Source organism: Coregonus clupeaformis, chromosome 8, assembly GCF_020615455.1.
Source record: "Coregonus clupeaformis isolate EN_2021a chromosome 8, ASM2061545v1, whole genome shotgun sequence".
Taxonomy (NCBI): Eukaryota; Metazoa; Chordata; class Actinopteri; order Salmoniformes; family Salmonidae; genus Coregonus; species Coregonus clupeaformis.
The window spans coordinates 15,620,918-15,635,115 of NC_059199.1; the positions used below are offsets into that span (position 1 = coordinate 15,620,918).

General features: G+C 44.2%; 1 protein-coding gene across 1 annotated transcript; it reads left to right on the forward strand.

The window, feature by feature from the left end:
- Positions 1–6,876: 6,876 nt before the first annotated feature.
- Positions 6,877–8,554, forward strand: LOC121572579. Its single transcript, XM_045222328.1, has 4 exons — positions 6,877–7,330; positions 7,648–7,764; positions 7,921–7,970; positions 8,349–8,554. Exons 1-4 carry the CDS (start codon positions 6,997–6,999, stop codon positions 8,478–8,480), a joined length of 633 nt encoding a protein of 210 aa, XP_045078263.1. The 5' UTR covers positions 6,877–6,996; the 3' UTR covers positions 8,481–8,554.
- The last annotated feature ends 5,644 nt before the right edge of the window (positions 8,555–14,198 follow it).

The window sequence follows — 14,198 nt, forward strand, 5'->3', positions numbered from 1 at the left end:
GGTAACTCTAATGAACTTATCCTCTGCAGCAGAGGTAACTCTGGGTCTTCCATTCCTGTGGCGGTCCTCATGAGAGCCAGTTTCATCATAGCGCTTGATGGTTTTTGCGACTGCACTTGAAGAAACTTTAAAAGTTCTTGAAATGTTCCGTATTGACTGACCTTCGTGTCTTAAAGTAATGATGGACTGTTGTTTCTCTTTGCTTATTTGAGCTGTTCTTGCCATAATATGGACTTGGTCTTTTACCAAGTATTTTCCTTTTTAATGCGTTTGAACCAATCAGTTGTGATGTGACCTTGTCACATCACAACTGATTGGTTCAAACGCATTAAAAAGGAAATAAATTCCACAAATTAAATGACATATCTTTGAGTACAAGTTTAAATCTTGCTATATTGTATCTGTGTAGTTATATCAAATATATTGACATGTAAATCAATCAATCTCTGTTGTGTGTGTTAGTGATAAAAAATAAAATAATTATAGGGTGTCCCTGAGGGGCAAAGTACGCAGCAGTTGACAATTACATTATACTGATCACTTCTAAAGACAAATAAAGAGCACTGATCACATCCCCCTATTCTGAGAAGCACCTTATAAGGATAATATGATTGGGGTCTGAGGTAGAGGAGGGGCCAGTAAGGTTATGCATCACTTACTGTGTTGTGAGTGACAGGAAGGAGCAGCTCAGTGTAGAGGGAGACCTGCTGAGGTGAACATCACTGGGCATCTCATAAACTAACACTGGGGGATGAAATGTACCTCTCTCTCTCTCTCTCTCTCTCTCAGTATGACACGCCAGATTTCCAGTCCACCTGTCAACAGATTGTGTGGTTGGTGATGCATTTAATCGTTAGTTGGGGGGGCTAGTGCACACCCTATTTTCACACCTCTCTCTCTTCATCTGGATGGTAAACACCAGACCTAAACTTTGCAGGGTTTCTTAAACTATTGGTCCTGAGTTATGAGAATACATCTATAATCACACACTATTTATTCCTACTTTTGATTGTTGGAGGACGATTTGGGTCACGGGAGGACAGTCAATTTCTCATTTGGGTCTCGAGTTGAAAACGTTTAAGAACCCTAAAGCATTCAACAAGAGGACAAAGTGCAGCTAAGGATTTAGTGTCATCTCAATAGTTCTGTGAACTCTTCCTTCATGAAAAAAAGAAGGTATTGGCAGTGCATTCGGAATGTATTTGTCACGCTCGTCGGGAACAGAGGAGGACCAAGGCGCAGCGTTGAATGCGAACATATTTATTTATATAATGATCACACGATCAAAAACAACAAAACGATGACGTGACAGTCAATGGTCCAACACAAACACGAAACCACAATGAATGAATGCCTAACGGCTACCTAAGTATGACTCCCAATCAGAGACAACGAGCTACAGCCGTCTCTGATTGGGAGCCACCCTAGCCAACATAGATATACAACAACTAGAACCAACACACATGAAAACTCACACCCTGGCTCAACATACTAGAGTCCCCAGAGCCAGGGCGTGACAGTACCCCCCCTAAAGGCGCGGACTCCGACCGCGCCAACCAAATACCACAGGGGAGGGACCGGGTGGGCACTCCGCCTTGGCGGCGGATCCGGCTCCGGGCATGATCCCCACTCGCTCTCTAACCCCCCAAAGTACCCCTGGTCCGGTCTGGCCCTGCTGACCGGAGCTGGACTGCACACTGGTGGAGCGGATTGCTCTAGCTCCGGCGTGAAGCAGCTGACCCGTGCTGAACCAGGCACCAGTGGAACAGGCACGGGCTGTGCTGGACTGACGACGCACACCACTGGCTTGGTGTGGGGAGCAGGAACGGCCCGAGCCGGGCTGACGAAGCGCACCACTGGCTTGGTGTGGGGAGCAGGAACGGCCCGAGCCGGGCTGACGAAACGCACCCCTGACTTAGTGCGGGGAGCAGGAGCGGGCCGAACCGGGCTGACGAAACGCACCACTGACTTGGTGCGGGGAGCAGGGATGGGCCGAGCCAGGCTGACGAAGCGCACCACTGACTTGGTGCGGGGAGCAGGAACGGGCCGAGCCGGGCTGACGAAACGCACCACTGACTTGGTGCGGGGAGCAGGAACGGGCCGAGCCGGGCTGACGAAACGCACCATTGGCCTGGTGCGGGGAGCAGGAACAGGCCGGACCGTACTGGGGACACACACCACTGGTCCTACGCAGGGATCTGGAATGGGCCGGACCGGACTGGTAACACACCCCAGTACCTCTCGCCGTGCCTCTACACCTTCCATCCCCTCTTCGACCAGTGGCCCCCGTAACCGGGCGGCCTCCTCTGCCAACCCGCTGGGCCGCTCTGCCGCGGTCTCCTGCTGGCCCATCGTCCACGGCGTTAGCCCCCCCTAAAAATTTTCTGGCCGTCTCTCCTACCCGTGGACCAGGTCTCCATGTCCCTCGCCAGCCTTTCGCCCTTCTGCCTCCATGTCAAGCCCTTCTCCTCCTCACCCGGCTTGACCCAGTCGAGGAGGCGAAGGAGATCTGCTAGAGATCTCCCCTGGCGATGGCTCCTGGACACGCTGCTTGGTCCAGTCTTGGTGGTTTCTTCTGTCACGTTCGTCGGGAACAGAGGAGGACCAAGGCGCAGCGTTGAATGCGAACATATTTATTTATATAATGATCACACGATCAAAAACAACAAAACGATGACGTGACAGTCAATGGTCCAACACGAACAAGAAACCACAATGAATGAATGCCTAACGGCTACCTAAGTATGACTCCCAATCAGAGACAACGAGCTACAGCCGTCTCTGATTGGGAGCCACCCTAGCCAACATAGATATACAACAACTAGAACCAACACACATGAAAACTCACACCCTGGCTCAACATACTAGAGTCCCCAGAGCCAGGGCGTGACAGTACCCCCCCCTAAAGGCGCGGACTCCGACCGCGCCAACCAAATACCACAGGGGAGGGACCGGGTGGGCACTCCGCCTTGGCGGCGGATCCAGCTCCGGGCATGATCCCCACTCGCTCTCTAACCCCCCAAAGTACCCCTGGTCCGGTCTGGCCCTGCTGACCGGAGCTGGACTGCACACTGGTGGAGCGGATTGCTCTAGCTCCGGCGTGAAGCAGCTGACCCGTGCTGAACCAGGCACCAGTGGAACAGGCACGGGCTGTGCTGGACTGACGACGCACACCACTGGCTTGGTTTGGGGAGCAGGAACGGCCCGAGCCGGGCTGACGGGCTGCACCACTTGCTTGGTGTGGGGGAGCAGGAACGGCCCGAGCCGGCTGACGACAAAGCACCCCTGACTTGGTGCGGGAGCAGGAACGGGCCGAGCCGGGCTGACGAAGCGCACCACTGACTTGGTGCGGGGAGCAGGAACGGGCCGAGCCGGGCTGACGAAACGCACCACTGACTTGGTGCAGGGAGCAGGAACGGGCCGAGCCGGGCTGACGAAACGCACCATTGGCCTGGTGCGGGGAGCAGGAACAGGCCGGACCGTACTGGGGACACACACCACTGGTCCTACGCAGGGATCTGGAATGGGCCGGACCGGACTGGTAACACACCCCAGTACCTCTCGCTGTGCCTCTACACCTTCCATCCCCTCTTCGACCAGTGGCCCCCGTAACCGGGCGGCCTCCTCTGCCAACCCGCTGGGCCGCTCTGCCGCGGTCTCCTGCTGGCCCATCGTCCACGGCGTTAGCCCCCCCTAAAAATTTTCTGGCCGTCTCTCCTACCCGTGGACCAGGTCTCCATGTCCCTCGCCAGCCTTTCGCCCTTCTGCCTCCATGTCAAGCCCTTCTCCTCCTCACCCGGCTTGACCCAGTCGAGGAGGCGAAGGAGATCTGCTAGAGATCTCCCTGGCGATGGCTCCTGGACACGCTGCTTGGTCCAGTCTTGGTGGTTTCTTCTGTCACGTTCGTCGGGAACAGAGGAGGACCAAGGCGCAGCGTTGAATGCGAACATATTTATTTATATAATGATCACACGATCAAAAACAACAAAACGATGACGTGACAGTCAATGGTCCAACACGAACAAGAAACCACAATGAATGAATGCCTAACGGCTACCTAAGTATGACTCCCAATCAGAGACAACGAGCTACAGCCGTCTCTGATTGGGAGCCACCCTAGCCAACATAGATATACAACAACTAGAACCAACACACATGAAAACTCACACCCTGGCTCAACATACTAGAGTCCCCAGAGCCAGGGCGTGACAGTATTCAGACCCCTTCCCTTTTTCCACATTTTGTTACATTACAGCCTTATTCTAAAATACTCCATAATGACAAAGCAAAAACAGGTTTTTAGAAATGTTTGCAAATTGATTAAAAATAAAAAAACAGAAATACCTTATTTACATACGTATTCAGACCCTTTGCTATGAGACTCGAAATTGAGCTCAGGTGCATCCTGTTTCCATTGATCATCCTTGAGATGTTTCTACAACTTGATTGGAGTCCACCTGTGGTAAATACAATTGATTGGACATGATTTGGAAAGACACACACCTGTCTATATAAGGTCTCACAGTTGACAGTGCATGTCAGAGCAAAAACCAAGCCATGAGATCGAAGGAATTGTCCGTAGAGCTCCGAGACAGGATTGTGTCGAGACACAGATCTGGGGAAGGGTACCAAAAAATGTTTGCAGCATTGAAGGTCCCCAAGAATACAGTGGCCTCCATCATTCTTAAATGGTAGAAGTTTGGAACCACCAAGACTCTTCCTAGAGCTGGCCGCGTGGCCAAACTGAGGAATCGGGGGGGAAGGGCCTTGGTCTGGGAGGTGACCAAGAACCCGATGGTCACTCTGACAGAGCTCCAGAGCGCTCAGGACCTCAGACTGGGGCAAAGGTTCACCTTCCAACAGGACAACGACCCTAATCACACAGCCAAGACAAAGCAGGAGGCTTTGGGACAAGTCTCTGAATGTCCTTGAGTGGCCCAGCCAGAGCCCGGACTTGAACCTGATCTAAAATCTCTGGAGAGACATGAAAATAGCTGTGCAGCGACGCTCCCCATCCAACCGACAGAGCTTGAGAGGATCTGCAGAGAAGAATGGGAGAAACTCCCCAAAAACAGGTGTGCCAAGCTTGTAGCATCATACCCAAGAAGACTTGAGGCTTTAGTTGCTGCCAACGTTGCTTCAACTAAGTACTGAGTAAAGGGTCTGAATTTTCGCTCTGTCATTATGGGGTACTGTGTGTAGATTGATGGGAGGGGGAATTATGTAATCCATTTTAGAATAAGGCTGTAACGTAACAAAATGTGAAAAGTAAACGGGTCTGAATACTTTCCGAATGCACTGTAACTAAATTACTTGAAAAGTACTACTTAAGTAGTTTTTATGGGTATCTGTACTTTACTTTACTATTGATATTTTTTACAACTTTTACTTCACTACATTCCTAAAGAAAATGATGTACTGTTTACTTCATACATTTTCCCTGACACCCAAAGTACTTGTTACATTTTGAATGCTTAGCAGGACAGGAAAATGGTCTAATTCACACACTTATCAAGAGAACATCCCTGGTCATCCCTACTGCCTCTGATCTGGCGGAATCCCTAAACACACACTTTGTTTGTAAATGATATCTGAGTGTTGGAGCGTGCCCCTGGCTAGTCGTAAATTTAAAAAACAAGAAAATGTGCTGTCTGGTTTGCTTAATATAAGGAATTTGTAATTATTTCTACTTTTGATACTTAAGTATATACAAAACCAAATACTTTTAGACTTATACTCAAGTAGTATTTTACTGGGTACTTTCACTTTTACTTGAGGCATTTTCTATTAAGGTAGCTTTACTTTTACTCAAGTATGACAATTGGGTACTTTTTCCACCACTGGGTATTGGTAACAAACAAAGGTTTGAAATTTGGCCAACAAAAATATATATTATTCAACGTTACTAGCAGCACTAGAGATTCTTCACTGTTTACTGTCCAAACATCAAAAGAGAAATCATTTCAGTAAATGTTTCATTTCTCTCAAAAAAGAAGCAACCATATCAAGCCAATATTTGATTGCCTTGATCCAGTAACTCTGACTTGATTTATAATGTCTTCTTAAAAAAGCAATTCCCGGGAAGCTCAAACTATGGTAAGCCAGAGAACACACTTCTAAGATTGTATTCAGCCAATAAAATCTCTTGTTTCAGTGTTCCCTCCTACTGTATGACGGATACATGTAAAGTGGCATCATATATAAGGTGCATATAAAGTGTTCCACTGTCAGACCCACACACTACACAGTGCAGAAGTGACTAAGGTTACAATGAGGAATAGAGAGGTATTTTTGTTTTACATCAACTTGGGTAAGTGTAAGACGTTTGAATTGAGTTCCTTTTTTAATCATTTGTAGTATGTAGTTTGAATATGATAAGTGAACTGGATGTTCTGTCTGTAATGGGTAGAAATGGTTTATCCATGTCTTTGTCTTTGATCCATTTTGTTTGTTTGCTTTGACAGTTTGTGCTTTTACCAAACCAAACGTAATCCAACCAACCCCTGTGATGGTTACTGAGCTGGGAGGCACCGTGACTCTCACTTGCCTTTGTCCAGATAAGTCAGTGAGCAGGTTGGATTGGTTCAAGCAGAGTGTTGGACAGAAACCCCTCCACATGGCATCATCTCTTTATGTTGGCCAAGATAATTATTATTCCAACAACTTTATCAAGGAATTTACTGAGACCAAACGTTTGGGTGTGAGGAGAGGAGACTACAGCTATAACTTGACCATATCCAAGACAGAGCCAGGGGACTCAGCTACATACTATTGTTCCATTACAGCCATCTATGAGCATTTGGAGAGGGAACTGTTTTAATTGTCAAAGGTAACTGAACATTTGCTTCTTCAATTTCAAATTGTGTGGCCCTGTATGTTGATATGTTCCTACAACTGCTTCATCAAATGCTTGTGATGAATACATGGCTTTTCATATTTTTCACCCACTTAGTTTTACTTTAGTTTTAACTCTCTTCAGGTTCAGAGTCCAACAGCATGTCTGTGCTCCAGCAGCCAGTGTTTGAGTCAGTCCAGCCAGGAGACTCTGTGACTCTGAACTGTACAATACACATTGAGACCTGTGTAGGACAACACAGTGTCTATTGGTTCAGACATGGCTCAGGAGAATCCCATCCAGGAATCATTTACACCCATGGAGACAGGAGTGATCAGTGTGAGAAGAGCTCTGAGACTGGGTCTCCCACACAGAGCTGTGTCTACAACCTCCCCAAGAGGAACCTCAGCCTCTCTGATGCTGGGACTTACTACTGTGCTGTGGCCTCATGTGGAGTGATACTGTTTGGGAACGGGACCAAGCTGGACATTCACGGTAAATGATACTTCTGACATTCAGTTATATTATAATCTATATAATCAATGTTATTTAGGTTGCAGGCAAGGTATCATTCAAATACCTTAGTTTTTCTATATCATTCAGATACTTCAGTTTTTTTATATCATTGAGATATCTTTGCTTTCCTATATCCTTCAGATATCTTTGTTTTTCTATATCCTTCAGATATCTTTGTATCTGAGAGAAGAAAGTATGACTCTCAGATCAGGCCGAGTCTTGTTGGTGTCTTAAACATTGTCACGGCTTTATCCCTCAGTGTCTCAGTGTCTCTATTCCTATTTGATATTTCACAGATGGTTGTAAGGAGGACCATCTTCCTTTCATGTACTTCCTGGGCGTAGCGTTGGGTCTGTGTGTCATCCTCATCATTGTCCTTACTTGTGTTTTTTACAAGATGAGTAAGTGCACAGGTAAGCAATATTATTGTGCATTATACAGTATGCTTATCAATTGTTGGTACAGTTACATTATTTTACATGTTTTGGTCAAAGTTGGTCATAAAGGCTCTTCGTTGTATGATGATGATGATGATGATGATTATATTGATTATTGTGTTTGATTAAAAGGAACGCACCCTCAGCCAAGTGCTCCTGCAGTCCCCAGTCATGATAACCAGGTAACCTGACCTAACACTTTTTTAGCTGTTGCTGAATCAATGGGTTTTTCCTTCAATCAAAATATGAAAATATGCATTTTATTAGAAGGGTTGTTTCACTATACTACAATACTTAGACTAATATTTTTTAAAAAACATTTTAACATTTTTTTTTAGTCATTTAGCAGACACTCTTATCCAGAGCGACTTACAGTAGCAATTAGGGTTAAGTGCCTTGCTCAAGGGCACCGACAGATATTATTATTATATATTTATATTTTTTCACCTAGTCGGCTCGGGGATTAGAACCAGCGACCTTTCGGTTACTGGCACAACGCTCTTAACCACTAACCACCTGCTACCAAATATTTTGATTTTCATTTTTGCTATTCCTCTCAGGATCAAGAGCCTGATACTCTCCATTACGCCGCTCTGAACGTCATCCACCAGAAACCGAAGGCCGGGAGACAAAGGAGCGCTATGGAGAGAGACACTGTGTACTCTGGGTTGAGACGCCAAAACATGGACTGAAATGTCAACCTTTCCTCTTTAATAACTTGCATTGATTTATTGTGTTCTACACTGTATGCATGTATGACTGTGGCTTTTTCATTGTAAGGTACAATTACTTGTATTTTGTCAAGCTCCTTTTAACATTGATACTGTTGTTCAATTTTGAACAAATAAAACATTCAACTGCTTTCATATAGAGGTATTGTTTGATTTTCATTCATATTTTTCTCTGTCCTTACATTTCTACAACGCTTTAACCCACATATTCAGTGTGCAACAACCATATCAAGCCTATGCTCAATGTAAAGAAGATGGTTGGCTGCATAATAACTGTAAATATGTATCTAATGCTGGTGTTTTAGCCTGTCAAAGTGTCTTATTTTAGCTGTATCTTGTTTCACAGCTCTCTGTGGTGTTATGACTGCCCTAAATAGATTTTCCACTCACGTAAACTCAACTCTAACCCCCAGCATGTCACGTTCGTCTAATGACGGGTCAGACCAAGGCGCAGCGTGATATACGTACATGTTTATTAAACCAAATAAACACAACGACAAAACAACAAACTAAACGAAACGTGAAGTCCAAAGTAGCACCCACAACATACCTTACACGGAACAAGATCCCACAACCCACTAGTGCCAATAGGCTGCCTAAGTATGATCCCCAATCAGAGACAACGAGCTACAGCTGCCTCTGATTGGGAACCACACCGGCCAACATAGATCTACACATAATAGATCAAAACATAGAAAACACCACAAAGAATATACACACCCTGACTCAACATTTAAGAGTCCCCTGAGTCAGGGCGTGACACAGCAATGACCGTCAGTCCTTACCACACTCTCTTTTCACACACCATCAAAACCACAAACATCCATGTCACTAAAAGCACAACTCTCTCTCTCCATAAGAAAAGACTGAACTAAAAATAAACTTCTTAGCTGAATATACTTTGAACAGAATTGATATGGTTGAGAGACTGATTTCAAATATGACAATGTTCACATTGTAACTGAGCAGTTTTCACAACCTATTGACAAAATGTGAATATGTATAAGTGCACCTTGTAGGACTGCAATCCATTTCTTTTTCAGCCGGGAGCAGCAGTGTACATGGAAGTCCTCATAACTGCCTCAACAGTAGAGTTGGCAGCAACATGTAGTTGTCAAAATGTTCAAAATGTTCACTAATTTGATGAAGTATCATTGACAACTTGCTTTTCTGTGATAGTTCATGTGTCTAGCCGAAATAGCAGTCAAACAAATGCCAAAAAAGACAATGTGTGGCTATGAAGAATCTATAACAAGGTAATATAGTTATTAAATGCTTATTACACATCTATTTACATTTTAGCAGACGCTCTTATCCAGAGCAACTTACAGTTAGTGCATACATTATATTGTTTTTCATACTGCCCCCCCATGGGAATCGAACCCACAACCCTGGCGTTGCAAATGCCATACTCTACCAACTGAGCTACATCCCTGCCGGCCATTCCCGCCCCTACCCTGGACAACGCTGGGCCAATTGTGCGCTGCCCCATGGGTCTCCCAGTCGCGGCCGGCTATGACAGAGCCTGGATTCGAACCAGGGTCTCTAGTGGCACAGCTAGCACTGCAATGCAATGCCTTAGACCACTGCTCCACTCGGGAGGCATGTTAGAAATAATTTACAGTTGCTTTAAGTAGCAACCACCTAAAAAGCCAGGCAGTCATCATCACTGGATCATTACTACTAACCTCAACATAGTTATAATAAAGTGTAACTTAGTAACAAGGAGCAACAATCATTCAAAATGAAACAGGTAGCAGAGTGATCTGTATGATGAAGACAATGACTCGTGTGTTTGAGTGTGTAGTTTTGTAATTGAGTTCCAGGGAGTCTTTGCATAAGTAAGGCAACAAACATATTTTTCAAGTTTTATCTCCTCTGAAATGTCTTGACCTTCTTTTAGATGTGTTGATAGCATGACACTCACATCCACCCACACACAGCTAACAAGTTCACAGGTACTTGCGATCTGCTCTAAGTACGAGGCCATATCTAGGCTTTGGTCAGGCCTGCTGGCCTTGTACACACAGGACCCTCCTACCTGCTCTCTGTGTCTCTGTGTCTCTGTGGTTTTTAGCAGGATGTCTATCTGGTGTCAGTCTGTTGTTTTCACATTTGTTACTGTTGTTCATGTTCCTACTGACAGCTTGCAGTCACAGCAAACCAGTTCTTTATAAACTTACTCTGATATATATAGTTATCTGAAATCAGTTACAAACCACAAAGAACTGCTAATGAAATCTATTTGAACTCTCCGAGTTAAGCATCTCATGTCATGTGTAATACAGCACCATCTATACTATATCTATGGGCTCAGGGGGAGGGGCCTTTTTATGATGATGTCATGGCAGAAATAGTACCTTCTCAATCAGACAAGTGTTCTAGGAATACTGCAGGGTTCTCTGTAAGGAGACCAATTGAGGAGGATCCTCCTGATAGATTGCCTCCTATGAGAACGGTGTGTCATGTATATTGGTTATATTAGGCTGGGGTGTCCAATCAGTCATGCACTCTCAGGTGTTATATTTTAGTTAGTGCATGTTTCTGTGAATGATAGGGAATGAGACTGACATACAATTGACATGTTTCATTCTATAGTTGTTTATCTCATATACACTCCCACAGCTCCCACATGTTCGTTATTTAGAAGATGCTCTTATCCAGAGCAAATTACCGGAGCAAGTAGGGTTAAGTGCCCTGCGCATGGGGACATGCACTGCTTTTTCACCTAGTTGGCTCGGGGATTTGAACCAGCGACCTTTCGGTTACTGTCCCAATGCTCTTAACCGCTAGACAGGACAATATATGTTCTATGTATAACAGCCCTCCTATGGGTCATCTGGAGTACTGTCACTGTTGAATGACTGTTGAAATAATAATCGTTTTCTTTCAAATAATTTAGGTACACTTGGTTTTGCTGGTCTTCTGCAATGGAGGCAAGATAAATCAAGTGTAACTAAAGTAAGTGTAGAAAACTAATAGTCTACTATTTTGACCCAGTGTTCTCCAGAGAGGTGAGAAAACAAATAGTCTACTATTTTGACCCAGTGTTCTCCAGAGAGGTGAGAAAACTAATAGTCTACTATTTTGACCCAGTGTTCTCCAGAGAGGTGAGAAAACTAATAGTCTACTATTTTGACCCAGTGTTCTCCAGAGAGGTGAGAAAACAAATAGTCTACTATTTTGACCCAGTGTTCTCCAGAGAGGTGAGAAAACTAATAGTCTACTATTTTGACCCAGTGTTCTCCAGAGAGGTGAGAAAACTAATAGTCTACTATTTTGACCCAGTGTTCTCCAGAGAGGTGAGAAAACTAATAGTCTACTATTTTGACCCAGGGTTCTCCAGAGAGGTGAGAAAACTAATAGTCTACTATTTTGACCCAGGGTTCTCCAGAGAGGTGAGAAAACCACAAACCACCAAACAAGTAAAACCTTCAAGACAGTTACTTACATTCTACAGCATCCTGTGTCTCAGTGAGTCCAGCCAGTAGACTGTGTGACTCTGTAGGGTGCAATAGACCACAAGACCATGGTCGTCTGAATCAGGCGTTAACAAAGAAGATTGGTTCCAGTTCAACCAATCAAATTAAATCAAATCAAATTAGCCCATTGTTGAAGTGTTATACATGGGTAGACTTTCTCCACGCAAGATGATATATTCAAAGATGGTGTCCCTGAGAACACAGTGTCTATTGGTTCAGACATGGCTCAGGAGAATCCCTTCCAGGAATCATTTACACCCATGGAGACAGGAGTGATCAGTGTGTGAAGAGTCCTGAGACTGGGTCTCCTACAAAGAGCTGTGTCTACAACCTCCCCAAGAGGAACCTCAGCCTCTCTGATGCTGGAACTTACTACTGTGCTGTGGCCTCATGTGGAGTGATACTGTTTGGAGACGGGACCAAGCTGGACATTCACGGTAAATCCGATTTAATCTGTAAATTGCCACAACAATACTGTATATTCATGCAAATGGCCTACCTCAAAACAACCCCATACATTTGTCTCAACAAGCTACACAATATCACTGTTAGCTTTTGATGCCATATTTTACTGTTTGATGATCTTCCTAACCACTCATGAATACAATATGAATTCCTTGATACCCTTTCCACAGTTCCAGAGCATGATCCTCCATTTGATATGAGTCCAACTGTTCTGGCCTTGGTGGTCTCCAACATCGTCCTGGGGATAGTGACCCTTGTACTTGTCTGGGTGCTGTGCAAGACTCGTAACAGAGATAGCAGAGGTATTACTGTATATCTAATATATCCAATGTATCTAATGTTATAGCTGATGTATCTAATGTTTCATGCATCTCTATGCAATGTACCTTCTGTAAATATCAGTTAAATAACCAACGTATAAGCATTGTTAATTAACTATATGAGGTTAAAAAGAGATAGATTGTCATAAAAAATAATAGCTGGCCTTCCTCTATTTCAATCTCTTTGAAGGGAGGACAGATGTCCCACCGTCCCAGGGTAATCAGGTACATTTGTCAACATTTATGAATACAGTATATTTTCCGTTTTTACAAGAAACTGCCATTTAATTTTCCTTACAGCTAATATTCAGCTTATTTGTGCTTTTTATGTTATGAAGCTTTCTCGGAGGCAATAAGTCACTCTACTAGATGTAGCCTACTGATCTTTGTGACCGTTGTTCATTTTTCCATGGAACTTCTGCCTGTCACTGTTCCACTGACTGTCAGGTCATTGTAGTGGGTGTACAGTCTGAACAGTCCTGTCTTTTGTAGAGTGTTTTCTTCCACAGGAGAATAGAAACATTATATAATAGATCATGATATCATCATAATGTATTTCCTCATGGCTCCACCACCCTCAGAATCAAGACAGTGATGTGTTGAACTATGCAGCTGTGAGTTTCACCCCCAAGAAGAACTCCTCCTCCTCTAGAAGAGCAAGAGAGAAGACCAGCAGAGAGGATGCAGTGTACTCTGAGGTCAGATACCTGCAGCAGCAGTGAAAGATATCACCACTGTCACAAAGACTCCAAGAAGAACCATTTAACTATTTGTAGCCTAATGAAACTGCTTTTAGTAACTGAAATTAGTATCCAATTTTCAAAGTAACAATGAAAATGTATTTTTAACATTGTCTGTATGTTAGATTTATATAATGATCCTGTAATGTCTTAAATAGCCATCACTTTTTACAGCTTTTTATTGTAAGAAATCATCTGATAGAGAATTCCATTTTTGCTTTATGACTGTGTGTTTTTAACATAATAAACCATTAATTTATACACTCCGTACATCTCTATTCTCTGTCTACAGTACATTTCTGCTACCACATATACAAATATACAATGTCATTAAAGGGAGTAGCAGTTTAGCTGAATATGTATCAGGCTCCATCACACGATTAGAAATGGAGGAACACCAACACACATCTATTTCTTATCACAGAAGAGGTGCTTTTTATTTAACCAAGTGTAGAGTTGCTGAGATACAAATACATTTTTCAGGAGAGACAATGAGAATCTCTCTGACTCCACATACCGCAAACGTATATGATTTACAATAAATGCTCTCTTTGTAAGAAGTGCAGTGTCAGTTTACAGACCTACCAGGCAGTAGCGGTGCATGGGTAAAATCACTGGGGAAGCCAAGCCCCCCCCACCTCCCCCCAAAAAGCCATATTACAACCTATGTGT

Coding starts and splice junctions, on each gene's coding strand:
- LOC121572579 (XM_045222328.1), top strand. CDS start 6,997: ATGTCTGTGCTCCAGCAGCCAGTGTTTGAGTCAGTCCAGCCAGGAGAC. Junction 7,331..7,647: donor GACCAAGCTGGACATTCACG/GTAAATGATACT, acceptor GATATTTCACAG/ATGGTTGTAAGGAGGACCAT. Junction 7,971..8,348: donor TCCCCAGTCATGATAACCAG/GTAACCTGACCT, acceptor TATTCCTCTCAG/GATCAAGAGCCTGATACTCT.